General features: G+C 48.9%; 1 protein-coding gene and 1 long non-coding RNA gene across 4 annotated transcripts in view; one reads left to right on the top strand and one right to left on the bottom strand.

Annotated features, from left to right (window-relative positions):
- The window catches only part of PDLIM2 (PDZ and LIM domain 2), a 54,276-nt gene extending 36,953 nt beyond the window's left edge, over positions 1–17,323 (bottom strand). For 2 of the 3 annotated variants that reach the window (XM_081171446.1, XM_081171447.1), the window contains exons 1-2: positions 17,265–17,323; positions 3,193–3,313 (exon numbers count right to left, since the gene is read on the bottom strand). In XM_081171446.1, coding sequence (XP_081027572.1) covers positions 3,193–3,313; positions 17,265–17,308 — 165 coding nt within the window. In that variant the 5' untranslated portion in view covers positions 17,309–17,323. Of the gene's footprint in view, positions 1–3,192; positions 3,314–5,316; positions 5,439–17,264 lie in introns of those variants that run through there. The other variant, XM_081171448.1, reaches the window with a different exon arrangement.
- On the top strand, positions 5,549–16,041 carry LOC308574005. Its single transcript, XR_014002295.1, has 3 exons — positions 5,549–6,943; positions 10,104–10,313; positions 15,767–16,041. It is a non-coding gene; the product is annotated as an uncharacterized lncRNA (long non-coding RNA).
- Positions 17,324–19,820: the final 2,497 nt, after the last annotated feature.

The following is a 19,820-nucleotide window of genomic DNA, read 5'->3' as shown; positions in this document are numbered from 1 at the left end:
CTGGAACAAGTCAGTCTTAACTCACTTCAGACTCCGATTCATTTACAAATGCAAAGTCCACAGGCACCAGCGAACAGGAGGTGAGGAAAGACTTGCTAATGAAAACGTGTGGCCCTTGACTCACCTTGCTCAAGTTCTCCCAGATAAATCATCATGAAAGGCTATAGGCAAAAGCAAGGTTCTCTTTATGCACACCTGGTGGGCGGAATACAAAATTCCCAGGTCACACAATGACCACCCAAGGGGTGAGGCTGAATCACTCAAAAACCTCCTTGGCGATGCAAACAGGCGGTTGCTGATTTAGGATAATAGCAACTTCTGAAACTATCTCAGGCAGCCCAGATCACATAAACAAGTCCCTAACATCTCCAACAGAAAAGCCTGTGTTAGGGTAGCCTGGCCCCAGACGACTGCCCCCAATGATTAACCCACACAACCATTGCAGCAAATCTAACGATAGCCTACATTTCTTCCACAGAACCCAAGGCAGCATATAGGGTCCTCAGCCCACAGAGACACTGACCAGACCCCCAACCTTATCAGATTCAGCTTCAGCCTTTACAGAGGGCAGCCGTCTAAGTGAAGGAGCTCAGGAAAGGCCCCCCAGTCCAAGTCCAAGTCAAAGACAAAGCACCCAAAGGAGGGGGGAGCGTCTGGAAGTTGCCCACCCAGAGTCAGCACCTGGACAGGAGACGGAGCAGCCACGCAGGTCGCCTGGTCAGTTTACCCCACTATGAGGAAAGGCTTTGCATTTTTTTACGTTCAATTATGGCAATTGTTTCTACATCTGCATCTTCACATGTAAATCAGCATGTGACATTTTATTCAGATTTATGTTGCCTTTTGCTCTCTTTTTTATTATGCATTTCCTGTTTTTTGGGCAAGTGGCCACCTTACTCACCAAGGCTTCTGTGCCTTTAACAGATTTTGGCAATGTTTATTTTTTTATTTTAAGAAATTGACACTTTCATAGCAATGCTTCGGAAGAGATTCCACTCTGATTTCAATCTGCCCAGCAAGGGGGCAAACAGCATGGGCAGAACACCTTCTGCTTCCTTTTGTGCTAAGGGGGGGGGGGGAGGCAGGGATATTCCCTTGCCCAGCCCTGGAGAGGGGAGTAAGGAAGAAGTATATTAGACCCCTGCTGCTTACAGTCTCCATGTACAGCACCATAGACTTACAGTCTGTTCCCAGGGAGTTGGTTCCTTGAAGAAATGGTAAACAGGATCTGTTCTCCTCATTATAAACTGAAGGGTCACACTTGGCTCAGTGCCCAGCCCAGAAAAAGGGGCAGCTTCCTTTTAAAGCTTCTGCCCCAAGCAGCACATTAAAAAAAAAATAATGCTCAGCATTCCAGGATGTCCTGCAAAACCCCAAAGACATTCAATGCAGGAACAGCCAGACCAACCAATCTCTTCACTCCCACTTTTCCACAGGAAATTCCACTCAGAGCACCCAGCACGTTGTTCAGCAAAACAGAGCCTATTTAGTTTGAGGCAATGGTAAAGGTAAAAGTAGGGGACCCCTGGACAGTTAAGTCCAGTCATAGGCGACTATGGGGTGCAGCGCTCACCTCGCTTTTCAGGCTGAGGAAGCCAGCGTTTCTCCACAGACAGCTTTCTGGGTCTTGTGGCCAGCATGACTAACCCGCTTCTGGCGCAACAGAACACAGTGATGGAAGCCTGAGTGCACGGAAATGCTGTTTACCTTCCTGCCACAGCGGTACCTATTTATCTACTCGTGCTGGTGTGCTTTTGAACTGCTAGGTTGGCAGGAACTGGGACAGAGCAACAGGAACTCACCCTGTCATGCGGATTCAAACCTTTTTTGTTTGAGTCAATACACTGTGCCTCCTTGTCCAAGTACCTGCTGAAGCTTCCAGCTACAATATAGTCAAGTGCATCTCACCTGGTGGCACTGTGTGGCCCACAGATTAAGTCTCTTCCACATCAGAGTTTTGTAACTGTCTTCATGTCACACACATTACACCTGCTCATCTTCCTCTCTTGGCAAGATTTAGCAGCCCATTCCAGTTAGCATCCCATCTCTATAATTCTGCCTCAAATTTTTTGAGTGCTCATACTTGTGCAGCCAAGGCTGTGCACTTGGGAGAACACTCAGTGCCCACAGAATTCTGAACAACTATTGAAAGGGGAAAACTGAAAACCAGGTGGGAGGGCAGAGGAAGAGAGTGGCTGGAAACGGAAGACTGAGGAAGAGACAAGCTCCGTGAAAACCGAGTTTGGTTGGGTCCTTTCCTGTCTCACACTCAGAAGCTAGTTTTAAATGTCCCTAGGGATGGAACTGGGGACTGGCAATGGAAATCAATCAAGAAAGACAAGATTTAAAAATAAGTGGGACAGGGCACCAAAAGGGATGGACAAATCTGTTATTTTTGGTTTCTCTCAATTTCTAATTTTTTAAACCTTGAATTCAGCTCTCCACATTTCTGCAGCAATCTGCATGTTAAAAAAAAATACCCCCATGAAAATTAATCAGCATATTAATGTGAATTTATCCTAATAAACATATTTTTGTATGCCGTTTTAATTAGTATGCCCCATTTTCCAGAACAGTTTGCCCTAATGTAATGTGTGTACATTTTCGTACATGTTCCTTGGCCGGAGATGTATAAAACCCGTGAGGATGCTGATGTTTTGTGGATTGTTTAAGAAAATGAAACAATGCAAACTGAATCAAATTTCTCGCCAAGCACCCCTCCCTCCCCAAAACACTTCAGTGAGGACTGAGCAAGCTCAGCAAGTACAAAATGCTGGCTAACTGAGGGAGGGCAATGAAACAGAAAACTAGAGAAGGTGGAAAATGGAACGGAGTGACTGGAACCCTGACCGGGGTTTGCCACACGCCAGCCTTTTTATGCAGGGCCCCCCTTTTCCCTTCTTGGTTGAAGGTGCCAAGTAAGGAACAGCAGACAATCTTACCTGGTTAGCAGAGGGCGGTGTGGGAGCTAAGTTTCATTGCTATACACACTTTACGTTTCCTTGCTGCGTGTGGCTCTCTCACTGCCTGACTTTCCAGAGTACAAGACAGTAATAAGAAGCAGCAGGTCATTTTCCGCGCAAAACTGCCTACCCCATCAGCAACATCCATCATGTGGCCCACAGGCCAGAAGGGGAACTCTGCTGCACTATATGGGCAGCAAGTGGGAGAAACAGGAGACAGGCTACCTACCTTAGATACCATGATGGGCTTCCTGAAGTCCCGTCCCCCTGTGATGCGGAAGCCCCATGGAGCGGGACCCATGAGATTCACATTCACCGCCATGGCAGTTCCACCAGCAGACCCTGTGGGCCTGAAAAGCAAAGGATAAGAATTCTGTGAAGAGAGGGTGATGGGAATGTTGGTGGATAATAGGAAGGAATGGCTGTGCGTTCCAGGAGGGAGAAGATGAGGAAGTGCTCTTGGCCCCGGAAGCAGAGGACGCTGCCTTGTGCCGCCGAGTCGAGTGCAGTGTTGTCCCCAGCAACTGGCAGCAGCTCTTTCAGGCAAGGGTTCCTTCCCCCCCCCCCGGTCCGGGAGATGCTGGGGACTGAACCTGGGATGCTCTACATGCTAAGCAGATGCTCTGCCTCTTCCTCCCCAATTGTCAGGACAACTCTAGTCAATCATTTATTAGTTGGGTACGTAAAGCTTTTTTATTTTTTACTCTGCTCTTTAGTTGAAGAGGCTCTCAGAGCAGCATATGAAGACCAGAAGTAAGACATTTTCTGTCCTCAGGCTTACAGTCTAAACGACATCACACCTAAGAAAAAAGATGCAGAGGGAGGACAAAGAAAGAAACCACAGGCACCAGTTACAACCAGCTGGGGTGGAAGCAGGTCAGGAGGTCTGGGGGAATGGCTGCTGCAAGTTGACAGCTGAGAGAGGGTCAAAGGCAGCTATTCTTTCCGCAGAGGCAACGAAATAGCCCTGAGTTCCTTCTTCCTCCCTGCTCTGCAGCTCTTGCTAGGCAGCTACTGGAGTGAACCATAAGGCATCTGGTTCATGTGTGCAACGTGGCTTTTCTTTTTAAGGCTGGGGAACCACCAATATCAGGCACAGCAGCTTCCTGGAAACCTAAAGGTTCTTCTGCTAATGGCAGGTGATGCAGCAGTGACTGGATCCAGCAAGCTCCCAGCTCATGCAAGCAAAACCACCATGAGTGAAACTAGCCAGTGGAGAGTGTAAAAAGCGGCCTTAAATTTGCAAGCAGGGTGACCATGCTAACAACTAACAGAAAGAGCCTTCTCAAAAGAAATATAACATATATTAGAGAGAGAGGGAAATCTAAGTTCCCTTTTGAGAAATTTCAGCTTGGCTACTATCAAATTAAACTGTACAGGCACCCCCCCCCCATATGCGTGATTGCCTTGTGTGTGACCACTTGCATGCACAGCACTGGGAAACAAAGAAATAAATAAATAAAATCATATGAGGAAATGGCAGGAGAGAGCTAGAGAGTCCTTGTGGTTTGTGAGGAAACCCTCCCCAGGGCCCAAGGAGGACATCAGTGAGGACGGAGGAAGCGCCAAAGGGACACGAGGTCCAGTGGGGCTTTGTTAAGGCTGCTCAGCCTCCCTGCCTAGCAGCCGATGCATGGGGTAGTGCGGCAGTAGTAGCAGCAGCAGCAGCAGCAGCCACCTTTCCGCACATCCTCCAGCCTCCAGGTGGACCCAGAGCTTCAACTCTAGTTAAAGAAAAAGTTGTGTGGAGAGTGGGAGCAGGAAAAATGGGCATTTAGAAGCTTTTTAGAGGGTGCTCCCCCACTTACACAACTTTCATTTATGCATGTGGGGGCCCAAGTAAGTGGGAGGACGCCTGTATATTGTTGGTGGTCATACAGGTAGATGAAGGAAGCAATGGGTCTTCTCACTGGAGGAGGAGAAGACTGGAAGGAGTAGGGGACAAGCCCACTGCTGCCGTCAATTACATTTCAATAATAAAATTCCATCAACAGTTGTTCCCTAAGTTCTCCACTCTGTTCTTGGGGGCTGAAATTACACACAGGAAGGGGATTTCACCGAATATTTTCCAGGGCACTGGTGAAATTCTCCAACAGTTCAGCTGGAATCCTCCCCCCAAAATACCTGATACCTCTACCTCAGATATTATTTTCTGAGAATTTTTTTAAATAAAATGGCTTCTCTAGCACCTTGCAATTTCCCTCACAGAGAAGCACAGTCCATAATGTCAACTCAAGGACCCTAGAAGCGGGCTTCCCAATTTTTTTGTCAGGGCTAGAACCCCCAAACCACACAATTCTCCAAGCAATTGCAGCCCCGGCTCTGCTCAGGAGACCTCAAATCCTGGACCTACCTCTACAACCCCCAAACTGAGGTGCAGCAATTGTCTCCAAAGATTCAGCACACCCCAAAGCCCTCTTCCTCTCCTGCACAGTCACTCTCCAGAAGGGGAACTTGAAGACTGAAAAACAGTTGGTTCCTTCCTAGACCACATGATGCGACCGACATTTGCCTTCCTGTCACAGACCTCACTTCCGCCCCCCCGCCCCCCCCCCCCAGCCTGCAGGTTCCTCCTTGCCAACCGCAAGTGCCTGACAAGGAAAGGAGCTCTAAGCAGAGAAGGGCGCAGAGCAAGTTGCAGATCTAACCATGTCAGACACCTGGAGGAGCAGTAACAACAACTGCAGTGATGCTCTCCAGGTGATAATAAAAGTTATAAATCCAACTTTTCTTTTGCTCTGTCCCTCACAGTCAGGTTGATGGTTTATTGCCTGTGCTTTGCTTGGGCATGTTTTCTCCTAACCTGGAATCCCAACTGCAACAAAGTGAGCAATGGTGACCCTAGATTTTTATGACTAAGAATGTGACAGCAAAGCCGACTAGAAAGGGCTAACCTGGAATGGCTATTAATTAAAATAATTACGATCATAACTGCTAAATATGTAATAACATTAGCATATTCCCAGCAGCACACATCAAGGCTGAGTAAGTGGAGCCCAATAAAATATGTTGTTGCATGCCTTCATTTTCACTGCTAGATTTCTCTAGAGCAGTCTTCCCCAACCTGGTGCCCTCCAGATGTTTTGGGCTACACTTACTTTGAACTCCTGCCAGCGCAGCTGTATGATGCTTGGCCTGCTGGGAAGACGCCCATGCCAGATGGAGCAAGCAAGAACCTGTTCTCACATGCAAGTGACCACTTGCGATCAAGTGATGAGCATGCATGTTATGCTCTGTAGACCAATGAATTAAATGCTCTTCTGATATTTAGGTTATCCAGATTGGTTCATACATGTGAACCAGTCCCAAGAGGCCCTCTAGCCCTGCTTCTGCTCCCCACATAGCCCAAGGTCCACACCAGACGTCATGCAGAGCTCCAAGTTTGGCAATGTACCCTCTGGTGGGTTTACCTTGCAAGAGCATCAACACTGCAATTCCTCTCCCATGTCTGTTTTTGACAGAATTCTCTGACATTCCCACAATTCCCAAATGCTAATCTCCTCTTCCTGAAGCCACAGAGAGGAAAACATCCTACTGCAACATGGTTTTCCTTCCTTAACAAGGAAGTGGAAGCAGGAGCCCCGAAACTTCCATGCAACTTCCAATTTGGCCACAAGTCTTCCATGCGCAGAAGTGGCGAATCGCAACTCACGCATGCGCAGACACGCCGCTGCGGGTTGCGTTATTTTCATGTTGCAAACTGGCCTCCGGAACGGATCCTGTTCGCAACCAGAGGTATCACTGTACATATTTCTATCTCTCTCCTCTTTCCACTGACCTCTTTGTCTTTCTTCAAAGACAGCCAGCCAGATTGTGACCTGCTGCTTGAAGGTTTATGGACTTCCAGGGATGGAGAAGTCCATGATCACTGCAGATGGTGACAGCAGTCACAAAATTGAAGACGCCTGCTTCTTGGGAGAAAAGCAATGACAAACCTAGACAGCATCTCAAAAGGCAGAGACATCACCTTGCCAACAAAGGTCCGTATAGTTAAAGCTGTGGTTTTCCCTGTAGTGATGTATGGAAGTGAGAGCTGGACCATCAAGAAGGCTGATCGCCAAAGAATTGATGCTTTTGAATTCTGGTGCTGGAGGAGACTCTTGAGAGTCCCATGGACTGCAAGAAGATCACACCTATCCATTCTGGAGGAAATCAGCCCTGAGTGCTCCCTGGAAGGACAGATCCTGAAGCTGAGGCTCCAGTACTTTGGCCACCTCATGAGAAGAGAAGACTCCCTGGAAAAGACCCTGATGTTGGGAAAGATGGAGGGCACAAGGAAAAGGGGACGACAGAGGACGAGATGGTTGGACGGTGTTCTCAAAGCTACCAGCATGAGTCTGACCAAACTGCGGGAGGCAGTGGAGGACAGAAGTGCCTGGCGTGCTCTAGTCCATAAGGTCACGAAGAGTTGGACATGACTAAACGACTAAACAACAAGGAATGGAGAAGCAGCAATGGCAGTGTGTGTGTGTGTGTTTATCAGCTAGAATGAGGCAGAAAATGGGCATAACTGCCACCACTAGGTAAAGGTAAAGGGACCCCTGACCATTAGGTCCAGTCGTGGCCAACTCTGGGGTTGCGGCGCTCATCTCGCTCTATTGGCCGAGGGAGCTGGCATACAGCTTCCAGGTCATGTGGCCAGCATGACTAAGCCACTTCTGGCGAACCAGAGCAGCGCATGGAAACACCGTTTACCTTCCCGCCGGATTGGTACCTATTTATCTACTTGCACTTTGATGTGCTTTTGAACTGCTAGGTGGGCAGGAGCAGGGACCGAGCAACGGGAGCTCACCCCCTTACGGGGATTCAAACCGCCGACCTTCTGATCGACAAGTCCTAGACTCTGGTTTAACCCACAGCGCCACCTGTGTCCCTTAACTGCCACCACTATGGAGCAACAATTTAGAGAGATAGCAATAAAGCAGGAGGTCACTTTGCCTTGAGGAGCAAGAAGAGGGCTCATTACAAGGTGGGAGTGGCTCCTAGATCTAGGAGAGGAAGGGAGGTCCCCAGAAATGCAAGCAATTGTCAGCGCCAGACATTTGGTGCTGTAGGCCACGCCATATTGCTTCCTTCTCATCAAGAAGCAGGAAGGGGGGGAGCAGTGCTGGCCCAGGAGGCTTTGGTGGGGGAGGCAGAAGACAAGCAAAAGAACCAGGCAGGAAGTACACAGCCACAAGACCTGATTCATATATTTTGCAGCTGAGGCTGGGAAGTTTGCAGCAAAGCACAACCTTCCAGGAGAGGATGCTGGGCTGACACCTCCCTGAGCATGCCATGGCCTGTTTATGCGGGGGGGGGGGGAGATAGACCTTGCTGGCCACGGCCCAGGGGCTAAGACCGCAATGAACCAAGTCTCCACAAGGGGTGAATCAATCAGTTGCCGTCTCTGTCAATTTCTCATTTTTTCAATCTTAAATTCAGTTCTCTGCATTTCCGCATCATTTGTTTTTAAGTCCTCATCAGCCTTTTACTGTGAATTTCCAACATACACATTTTTGTATGCAATTTTGCATAATTTATACACTTTGGCAAATAACATTTTCCCTAATGTAATGAATTTCTGCATTACATCATCAATGTTACTTTCATCAATGCATGCATTTTAATGCACACTTTACCTTAGCATACACAACATTACGTGGCTGGAAAATGGCATTGCAAGATTCAGAGAAGGCTGACTGCCTTTTGGTTCATGTATTGTTTCAGAAAGTGCGAATTATGCATAGCTGTCAACTTACAGATTTGAAAATATGGGACCAGCAGCCTCGAAAATATGGGATCAGCAGCCAAAATAAGGGATTTTAGTCAGCCAGCTGAAATACGAAGTGAAAAGGGACCAGATAATTTGGGAGAGGAGCGCCAGTTTTTAGCCCTTCATTTCCAGAGGTTGCTCCTCAAGACACCAGCTGATGAAACACTGCAATTAAATAGCTACAAGCAGCAACCACTTTTGGCGCAAAACAAAGTCCAAGCTATGAAGATGCTGCTGCAGTTCTGTATCTTTTCTCTCGTGCTCCATCTGCAGCTCTCAGTTCCATCAGGCGGGGCAGGAGGAAGGGGGGGGGAATAGCGCCTGAAGTAAACCCACAGGTCAGACCATCTATGCTAGTCTACCACTACAAATCTATGGGGGACGCGCTTGCTGGTTCAGACCTATGGACCTAGCTGGTTTAAGGACTGATTCCTTTGCTGCTGCCTTACTGTGGTATTCTATGATTGTGTTAGGAAGTAGTTTATTGATTCTGTGGTTTTTGAAAGCTATGTCTGTTGTATTATATTTTAATCAAATGTTGTAACTGCCCTGGGAACCTTCAGGTTGAAGGGCAGATTACACATAAAAATAAAATAAATAACGTGCAGGCACCACTTTAAATGTTTTCAGGTGTCTGCTGCCTGAAGGATGAGTGGAAGGATGAGTGACAGATGGCTCTACCAGAACTCACCTTGCCAGATGAAGAACCTGTTGCAGCTCTCTATGTGTGTGACCATCTTGCTAACAAGAGTGAGATCCTGCTAGCACATGATGCCTGTGCTCAAAGATCTGCACTGGCTGCTGATTTGCCACCAGACAAAATTCAAGGTCTTATTATCAGTATATAAAGCCCTTAACAGCTTGGGACCTTGCCCGCTACAAACCCATTCAACCGCTTTGATCTGCAGATTGTGCACTTTTACAAGCGCGACATGATATTTGTTCTGCATCTGCGTGTCTGTCTTGTTTTGTGGCAGCTACCTGTGCTTTTTAACTCCCTGCCTATAAACACCAGGCAGAAACTCGCCTTGTACTGCTTCAAAAAACTGCTTTAAAAAAACCATTCAGCATGCCTATCCAGACATAAAATGAGTTTTGAATATTTAAAACTTTGCTGGTTTTATTTGTATATTATTAATAATTTTATGCGCACTACTTAGGGGTTGGTTTGTTTTTAATCAAGTAGTTTATAAATTCTTCAAAACAAAAAATAGAAATGTGTCCATCTTAATAGGCTTCCTCAACCGGTCAAGGTGGTTGAAACCCTAAAGATGACATTGAAAGGAGTGGGGGGGGGGGCATTGTCAGCCTGAAGGCTGCATTTCTTCATAAGCATCTCCCTGGGTGGGGCAGCGGATGTGACTCCCATCTTTATGTCGTTTCAGTTACACAAAGGTCAACCGTTTCTGCTCCTACATCTCTCCCTTCAGGCAGGCAAGAGCCATTACTACAGCTCCATGACACATCCCAGCCAGGCAAAAGAGCTGGAGAAGAAGGAAGCAAGGCCTGGGAGCTGAGTGATCTGGAGGAGGCCAGACAGAGGCGGCCCATTGAAAACATTTGGAAGCCCCATATCCCACACGTCCCCAAAACAGGTAGGTCCCTCAGGTGGGTTTTTAGCAGTAGCTGAAAAACTGGTAACAGATCTGTAGCTCAGCCTGGGAGCCAGAACTATCCTGCCAAGATCAACTGACAGCAAGTGTGGTGGAGTGGTTAGAGCGTCAGACTAGGACCCGGGAGCCAGGGGTTGAATCCTCATTCAGCCACGAAGCTCCTGGGCAACCTTGGGCCAGTCAATCTATCTTAGCCTACAGGGCTAAGCCTAAAGGGTTGCTGTGAGGATCAAATACAGAGGAAGGGGCAGCACAGGGTGCCAAGCCAAGAGGGTGAATTAACAACAACAACAACAACAACAACAACAACAACAACAACAACAATGCTGCAACCTATATTTATATTTTACTCAAAGTTAGGGGGTGCCAAATCCTTGCTCAGGGCACCATATTACCAAAGTCTGCCCCTGGGAAGAAGTGGGGAGGCCCGTGAATGACATTTTGAGCCCTTTGGAGGAACAGAGGGACATGGATGTAGTAAATGAACCAGACCAGTGTGGGAAATTATGAGATATCAGAGAAAGGGAGAACATTGTGTTAGGAAGAAGGACTGGGAGATTCTGGCACATTCTTTGCTTTTAAAAAAATCCCAATATTAAGGTGGAGGAATGGGAGACAGACAGGCAGTTCCCCAGAAGAAAGATCCACACAATTTCCTCAAAAGATATGGGGAAGTTTGCCTTTTTAGAGCTAGCTGGGCAGAGGAAAGAGACCAAACAAGCCTTAGTTGCTTCTGCCAGTCATTGGCTCTGGCTTCACCAACTGCTGGTCTCTCTGCCTTCTGGCCGGCAAGCCAGCACTGCTGAGACTGAAGGAGGGAGCAGCAGCTGATGTCACCTGCAGGCAGCCTTGTTATTGAGCATTTATTCTGATTTGTTTGCACAAAGGTTGTAGGGAGGATATATGGCATTGCCTGTCCACTGAGCAGTCACTCTGATTTGTTGGTGGGGAGGTTACATGGGGTGGGTGTGAAGCAACTGTTATCTCACACTTTCCAGGGCATTTCCTCATCACTTTCCTCACCACAGAAAGTCTGGTTTGGGGGGGAGGAGGTGTTGCCCAAGAGCACCATATCCATTACTACAATTGCTCAACTTGGAATTTGCCACTATGTGCCCTAAGTCACCATGCACTGAGGAAAAGATTCATTCATAAATGTGACCACCATAAGTAGGGGTGTTTTTTTTAAGGTACCCTAAAAGCAGTTGTAGCTTGGTTGGTTTAAACAGTAGATTAGACAAAAATCATGGAGGATGAGGCTATGGTCATGTTCCTCTTCCACTGCCAGAGGCGGAATGCCTCCAAATACCAGTTCACAAGAGCTGCGTTCAGGTCCTGCTTGCTTTCTTCCCACAGGCATCTGGTTGGTGACAGTGAGAAGGGGATGCTGGACTAGATGGCCCGCTGGCCAGATCTTGCAGACTCTTCTCATAGCCTTAAGAACTCTCCATCGCCCTTTTACTTAGTGTGAGAGGGAAGCCTGCAAGCAAGCCATGCCATTTCCCAATTGCTCACTAACAGTGCGGTCAAATTCCCCTTCCTTGTGTACATCTAATGCATGGCGAGGACAGGGCGACTGAGCTCTGCCCCACTGCTGGCCACACATCCCAGTGTCTGCACATTAAGTGCCATGCTTTAAAGTAGGGACAGGAAAGCGATGGCCCTCCAGATGTCCTTGGACTCCAACTTCCAACAGCCCCTGGCATGGCCAGTTGTCAGAGGTGAAGGGAGTTCCAATGCAACAACATCTAGGAACATAGGAAGCTGCCTTCTAGGGGGTCAGAGCACTGGGCCATCCACCTCAGTTGTGCCTACACTGACTGGCAGCAGCTTTCCAGGTGTAGGGAACCCTCCCAGTCCTACCTGGAAATACTGGAGGACTGGACCTGGAACCTTCTGCATGCAAAGCAGAATGTTCCAAAGAAGTGGTGTGGAGCAGCCATGCAGCCTGGAGGATTGGTTCTCCACCGCTGCTTGAAAGGGGAGCCTTAGTGTGAACAGCTGTAGGCTCTGCACCCATTCAGGAACTCTGGCCACAAAGGTTTTGTGACTAGGCGGAGAGCCTGCAGGATACTTTGTATATAACATGCTGACATCAAAGTATGGAATGCTATCAACTAGATCACAGAAGAACCCTAGATTTCTTTTAAGTTACATTAAGTTAAGCTATACTCATTCGTGAGAAAGTCTTTGGGGAAAAACACACACAGAGGAAAAATCCATGCCTGCTGCCTTGCAGGAAATCATGCAAGAGAAGAAAAGGCTACACAAATCCGGAGTGGAGTCCTGAAGACAGCTGGGTGGCACCTTGTACGCCTCCTTCCAGCAACTCCTTCAGCCAAGCTGGTGCCAAACGTCTTGCTCTGCTTTCCTTTGGACCCCATCAGTGAGGCTGAGAAAGACGGGAGCCTTGTTATCTGGGCAGCCCAGGACCTCCAGACACCCGGCCCAGGCTTGTGCCCCAGAGAAGTCACTTTGATGCCGCTAGGGCAGCAAAAACAATGTGGGAGGCAAGCAGCAGTTGGGAGTTCCTGGTCTCTGCAGCCACAGCAGGCGCTGTGATTCTCCAGCAGTTTGACCTCACCCCTAGAGGCACACTCCATTGTCTGTCGAGACAGGTGGATGGTAACAACAACTCATCTTTTGATGATTTAAGTTTTTCATGGCCTTTTGAAATGGCTAAAACAAAAGAAGCTGAACTGAACCATGTTAGCCATTAGATTTAACAGTGATAAAAAGAGCCCAGATGAAAGAACAGTGATCAAATGGCAAGTGGAGTTTTTTTTTGTGAGAGACTTGCTCCTACCTTATAATACTGGCTATTTTAAGGAATGCAGCAACAGCCTCCAATTGAGCCCGAGTGTCCCAAGGAAAGGCAAAACTTTCCCTCCGACACCCTCAGCTCACTTGAGAGAATCAGCAGAGTCACACCAGCCTCTGTTCACCCACATAGCTTCTCAAGAGACTAGTCCACCGTGAAATCCTGAACTCCGCTCAACAGCAAAGTGAGGAAATGCTAACACAACACTCCTGATGCCCCACATTAATGCAGCCTGGATAGGACCAAACTTAGGGCCAGACCTACCTTGGTAATAAACTGAGAAATAGCTATGGATACTGTGAGCAAACAGTTAACACCTCATCTGGAAGAAGGAAGAATTGGGTTTACAGCAGCCCAGCCACAAACCTTGGCTTTATGTGTAATTGCGGCAGGATTAGGAGGTTGCTGCTTTCCCTATTGGACTGGATCAAATATTGGGGTGGATCAGCACTTGGCAGCTGATCCAAAGTAAAAGCTTCCTCACCCTGGGGGAGCAGATCCTGAATAGCTCAAGGGGAGGCCTGAGGGCGCATTTTCTGAACTAAGAGTTGCATCCAACTCAGTTCAAAGCATAGCGAACCCACCAAAATAAAGAAGCCTGTTAGTGCTACACTGGACACAAGCCTGAGTGCGCATGTTCCGCCAGTGCAAGGATTCCCACATGCGCAACATAGAATCTTAGCGTTGAATGGGACCCAAGGGTCATCTAGTCCAACTTTCCTTCCAGGTATAGGCAAACTCGGCCCTCCAGATGTTTTGGGACTTCAACTCCCATCATCCCTAGCTAACAGGACCAGTGGTCAGGGATGATGGGAACTGTAGTCCCAAAACATCTGGAGGGCCAAGTTTGCCTATGCCTGTTCTAGAGATTCCCCCAACCCTGTGGAGCTGATTTAGGAAGGATGTAGGACAAGGAGCGGGGATGAAGTTCTGTCACACAAGCAGAAATCCTTGTGCTAATGGAACGCGCAATTTGAATACTGTCCTGAGTCATGCCCATTAAGTTCAGTAAGTCTACTTTGAGTAGGACTAGCATCGACTACAACCCTAAATATTACATTATATATGAAATACAAATTCTGTGTCTTGAAAAGATGAATTCTGAAAAGTGTAACAATCATGCCAAATACTAGCAAATTAAGCTTGCTTATTCTTCATAATTAATTCTGCTTTCAATAAATACGGGGCGAGGAATTTTGCAGTGCTTTGAAGCTTTGCAACTTCTGAGAAGCTGGCTTGATGATGTTTGTCATGCATCTTCTGTAACTATCAAGTCTACCTTTGCAGCCTCAAGGGCTTAAGTGCTACCTCCAGGAACTATTTCACTTCCTAGGAGCAAAATGAAGCCTCCATGTGCAGGGGCACTATATCACTGGGACAGCATACCAAAGAGGGAAGCAACCTTGCAAGCTTCTCAGAGGCATTTAGATAGTTGCTACTATAATCAAAATGGAATCAGTTTGGAAAGATAAGTCAACTCCATATGCCAAACTTGTGGGAAAGAAATGAAAGCAATCAAGCATTCCAACGAGCCCCCCCCCCCCCAATTAGGAAATGCAACAGGTTCTGAAGCAGACAATAGCACTAGCTGGATGTGTTAAAACGTGATCAATGCAGGAGAAGTGGAAAAGTCCTGGGGCCAAACCCCAATGAGAAGAGGAAACAGGAGGCTCCTATGAAGTCTTCTCACCCATCCAAGAATAGTCCCTGCCACACCCCTGCTGGTGTTCACAGAGCTCAGTCAAGTCACTCCTCGGCTCCTGTCATCACCACACAGCCATAAAGAGCTGTGTGAGCTGGCCAAGTCTGTGGCACACGCAACACGCAAATCAGAGTCTGAAAACGTGGGGTGCAGGGAACAGGCTTGAATGTTAAAATGAGAGGTGCTCAGGTTCACGTGCATCCGGGTGGGGCACATTCTGCCCCAGAAACATTTTTCACGGAGAGAGAAGTTGCTCTCCATCTCACTCTCTCCTAATCCTACCTGGATCCCAGAACCATTCAATGAATCTGAATGTTGGGAGATTCCAGGCAGACTAAAGAAGTTCCTCACACACAGCTAAACTACAGAATTTGCTCCAACAATAAGTCGCAGTGACCACCACTTGCATGGCTTTACAAGAGAACAGGATGAATTCCTGAAGGAAAAGGCCATCAGAGGCTTTTAGTGCCCAGCCATGACGACTATCTCCAGGGTCTAAGGCAGGGGTCCTCAAACATTTTAAGCAAGGGGCCAGTTCACTGTCCCTCAGACACTGTTGGGGGTCGGACTATAGTTTGAAAAAAACATGAACGAATTCCTATGCACACTGCACATATTTTATTTGTGGTGCACAAAAAACAGGAAAAACAATACAATATTTAAAATGAAAAACAATTTTAATCAACATAAACTTATAAGTATTTCAATGGGAAGTATGGGCCTACTTTTGGCTAATGAGATGGTCAGTATCTCCTCCCACCTGCTCTGCCGGGCGGCGGAATGAGGCTCCCCAGCCCCAAAATGGCCACTTTCCTGTCCCGCCTCGGAGCGTAACAGCTGAAAAGGGAAAGCAGGGGGCGGCTGACCTCCCCCCCCCCCAGCTGCCTCACCCAGGTTTATTGCCTCACGCAGTGCAGCCAAAGGAACTCTCAGCCACGGACCAGAGAGAGAGAGAGAATGCAAAAGCGCCAACCCGCCTGTTGCATGTGCGCAGGATCACATCATCCCTCCTCTTGCATGCGCACCGCCCCCCCTCCCCGCAACCCACCAACCACTCGCACTATGAATGGATGCTGGATGCCAAGGTCGCACTTGCACACGGGATGCTGTGCTTCCTTTCACCATAGACCCATCAGACAGCGGTGAGTTCTGCAACTGCTGGCTGGGCTGCGTTCAGGACCCTGACGGGTCAGTTTGAGGACCCCTGATCTAAGGCTGGCATCACAAGCAGGGAGGGTGCTGCTGTTATGTAGCTATTGAATGGAGAGAAAGACACTCTGCACTCTGCAGTTCTTTATTATATTACCTGGCAATGAGAACCAATTTCAGGGCAAACCTTTCGGAGGAGGGACTGAATCAGCAAGCCCACCAGAGACAGACCTCCGTTCAGAGACAACATTGACACAAGGTGACCACATTCCAAAGGATTAGACCAGGCACAGGCAAACTCTGCCTTCCAGATGTTTTGGGACTACAACTCCCACCATCCCTAGCTAACAGGACCAGTGGTCAGGGATGATGGGAGTTGAAGTCCCAAGGCATCTGGAGGGCCAAGTTTGCCTATGCCTGGACTAGACTCTTCCTGGGGGTAAGGGGGTCGGGGAAAGACTCTGGACACCTTAAATCTAAGAAAATTTATTGAGGCATAAGCTTTCCTGCACCTGATGCTGTCAGTTTGTCCTCGGCTAGCATTCAAGGTCTCTTCCGTAGCCACACACAACAGGGCGGGATTGTGCTGGGAAGGTGCGCTCCCTGACCCACCCCAGACAAGTGAGGGCTCTCTCAAAGCAGATCCACACTAAAGAGCTTCTCTCCGCAGGCAGGTTCCCCAGGGGCCACGTCAGTCAGGATAGCCATGGCCTTGCAGATGCTGCTGGAATGCTACTTCCATAATCTCAACTGCTAGGCATGCTGGCCAGGGGGATGGGGTCCAACAACAGCTGGAGAGTGACAGGTTCCCCATCCCTGATTTGAGGAGAGCTTCCTGAAGTCCTGTTGATCTCCATGTGATGGATATACCCTGAGCCAAAAAACAGAGACACCTGCTCACCTCTCCCTTCCTCAGTGGCCTCCCCTCTGGCAAAGTGCAGACTGGAAGCTCCAACGCACAAGAGCCTGTCCTCTGGAATTCTGTGAAGCACCTTGGCGCCCTTTCCAGGAGGAGAGGAGCACAGAATGGCAGGAGGAGCTGGGAGGAAGAAGCAGCATTTTCTGGGCCAGATGTCTCTCTCCCTGAAAGGGGAGCCCATCAGTCGCCGGACTCGCGAAGCCTCTTGAATGCCCCTGAAACGCCAGGATGCGAGTCTGGTTCGACCGGCGAGGGATCTGTTTACTCTTATTTACAGATCTCCTTTAAGCTACAGCTAAAAAGAACAATTGGAACAGGGCAATCAAAACTAAGAGCCCCCACCCTTTCCCCAATAAAAAGACACCGGAGGCAAAAATAACTTGCATAATTTGATTGCGGAAAGCATCCCCCGAAAGACAGAGGAGCGAGGGAATTTGTACGGTGCGCGCAAAATCTTCAAGAGGCAGGGAGTTCCAAAGAACGGGGAGGACCGGATCTTGGTTCTTCCCTCCCCGGTCCAGAACCCGCAGCCCCGCAGCCTGAGTCTCGCCCGGAGGAGCTGGACGGGGAGGCTGAGCTCCTGCGCCAACTTCACCTGTCGCCTGCAAGAGGACACTCACCGGGGACGGGGCTCGGGGCCCGAAGGCGCCGAGGGAGAGGCCGGGCGGGCGGGCGGGCGAAGGAGGAGGAGGAGGAGGCGGCGGCGGCGGCTGCTGTCCCGGGCGCCCCGAGCTGCTCTGGCCGCGCGCCGCCGCCGCCTCCTCCTCGCTCCCGCGAAGGGGCGGACGCGCCTCCCTGGTGGGCCGGCGCCGGCGAAGGGAGCGGAGGCGAGCGCCCCCTGCAGGCGCCCCTTGGCTCTCGCTGCGCCGGCGGGAGAGGCGGCCCCGCGGCGCCCCTGCTCGCTCTTCACTGGAGAGCGAAAAAGCCCTGCTTGAATGCCCCAGATGTGGTTGGACTACAACTCCCGTCATCTCGGACCGCTGGTCCTGCTAGCTAGGAATGATGGGAGTTGTAGTCCAGCAACATCTGGGGACCCGAGGCTGAGAAAGGCTGTGTTACACCTCTAGCCCCCGTCCCCATTTCTTACGCACAACAACCCTGCGAGGGAGGTTAGGCGGGAAAGAATTCCTCCAGGGAACGCTGTGGCTGAGGGAGGATTAAAACCGGGCTCTCCCCAACTGCAGTCCAGCATTTTAACCACTACACCACCTGGCTCTCAACATGCTGCTCGATCAAAATCTAGGGCTGACTAGTCCATCATCTCACTTCCAGCAATAGGTGCTGAGGATAAACCCAAAAGCAGGGGTGTGGAATCCGTGGCCTTCCAGATGTTGCTGGACTTCAACCCGGGTTGCCCTTGACCACAAGCTCTGCTGGCCGGGGAAGATGGGAGTTAGACCAACATCATCTGGAAGCACAGAGGTTCTCCATTCTGGGCTGGGGGGGAGGTGGGCAGGCGCTGGGACCGAACAACGGGAGCGCACCCCGCCGCGGGGATTCGAACCACCGACCTTTTGATCGGCAAGCCCTAGGCACTGAGGCTTTTACCTCAGTGAATTTAGTGTCTGAACTTACCTGTGAGTAAACAGGGCATTTTAGACTTGGGGCTTAACGGCCTCGCCTCCCTTAGATGGTGATGTGTCTTGCTTCACTTGTTTCAAAATATGGCAAGCCAGCCCTGCTGCCTCTGGGACCCTTTCTGCCCATGCCAGTGAGCTGAGCCCAGGGTGTCTGCCCCAAAGTCCTGCCCTGGCAATAGCCCCTTGCACTCAGTGGGGCTTGCTGTTGCTGCTGGCCTCCGTCTGTCTCGAGAGACAATGGAGTGCTCCTCCGGGGGTGAAGTCAAACTGCTGTGTCAGCAGCACCAAAGTGACCTCCCAGGGGCACAAGCCTGGGCCGTTTGTATGGAGGTCCTGGGCTGTCTCCCTCTCAGCCGTACTGATGGGGTCCAAAAGAAAGCAGAGCAAGACATTTGGCACCAGCTCGACTGCAGGAGCTGCCAGAAGGAGGCAGACTTCCAAATCACAATGAATGAGCTCATGCCTCACTGGCCTTGCAAAGAGATGGTCTTACACCTGGCCTTTCAACTTCAGGAAATTTTGAATTTGGTTTATGAGACTTTTGACACCATATTTTAGTTAAAAACAAGGGCACAGCTCAGGCCAATGCATTCTCTTGGGAGAAGTAAGCCCCATTCAGTTCAACGGGATTTGGTCCCTCCCTGCTAAATGCACTGCAGCCTTAGAAAACCTGACCTGAAAGAGTGAAACCAGAATGGAGGCAGGGTGGGCAATGTCTTGCCTCTCCCACCAAATTTAATCACTTACTCCAATGAGAGAATGTTTGCGCTATAAATTAAAGTGCAAATCTCTTTGGTTCCACACTTCGTAATCCATTAAAGCTGAAGGAAACAGGATTGTCATGCATTAGAGAGGGCAAGAAGGGGAAACCTGCAGATTCAGTTCTTATAATTTAACCCATTAAAAATGCTTAGACTAACAATATTTTTAGTACCAGCTGATCTCTCTCATCTCCATATCTGAGGGAAGTATCTTGAAGTGACTTCAGCAATCCTCTTTGCGAAGACTTATTTACTAAAAACTGTTAAAAAGAAACGTGTTGCATTTTAGCCAAACAATAATGGTACAAAATATGCTTTTCTTTCCAGTATTTAAGGGAAGGGCGCACCTCAGTGAGGCAGCACATGCTGCAGTGCAGATCCTAGGTTTGTTTGTTTATTTACAGAATATCAATTTTATATCTGATGAAATGGTTTTGCTGTTTTTGGAATTTGATTATTAGTTTTGCTGTTTTAGAGTTTGTTGAATTGATTTTAGTGTTTGCAGAACTTGTATTCTGTGTTTTATTCCGCTTTTATTGTGTGCACCTGCTTTGGTG

Source organism: Podarcis bocagei (genome assembly GCF_964188305.1).
Source record: "Podarcis bocagei genome assembly, chromosome: 15".
Lineage (NCBI taxonomy): Eukaryota > Metazoa > Chordata > Lepidosauria > Squamata > Lacertidae > Podarcis > Podarcis bocagei.
The sequence above is the reverse complement of the archived record's forward strand: the minus strand, read 5'-3'. Positions and strand labels throughout refer to the sequence as shown.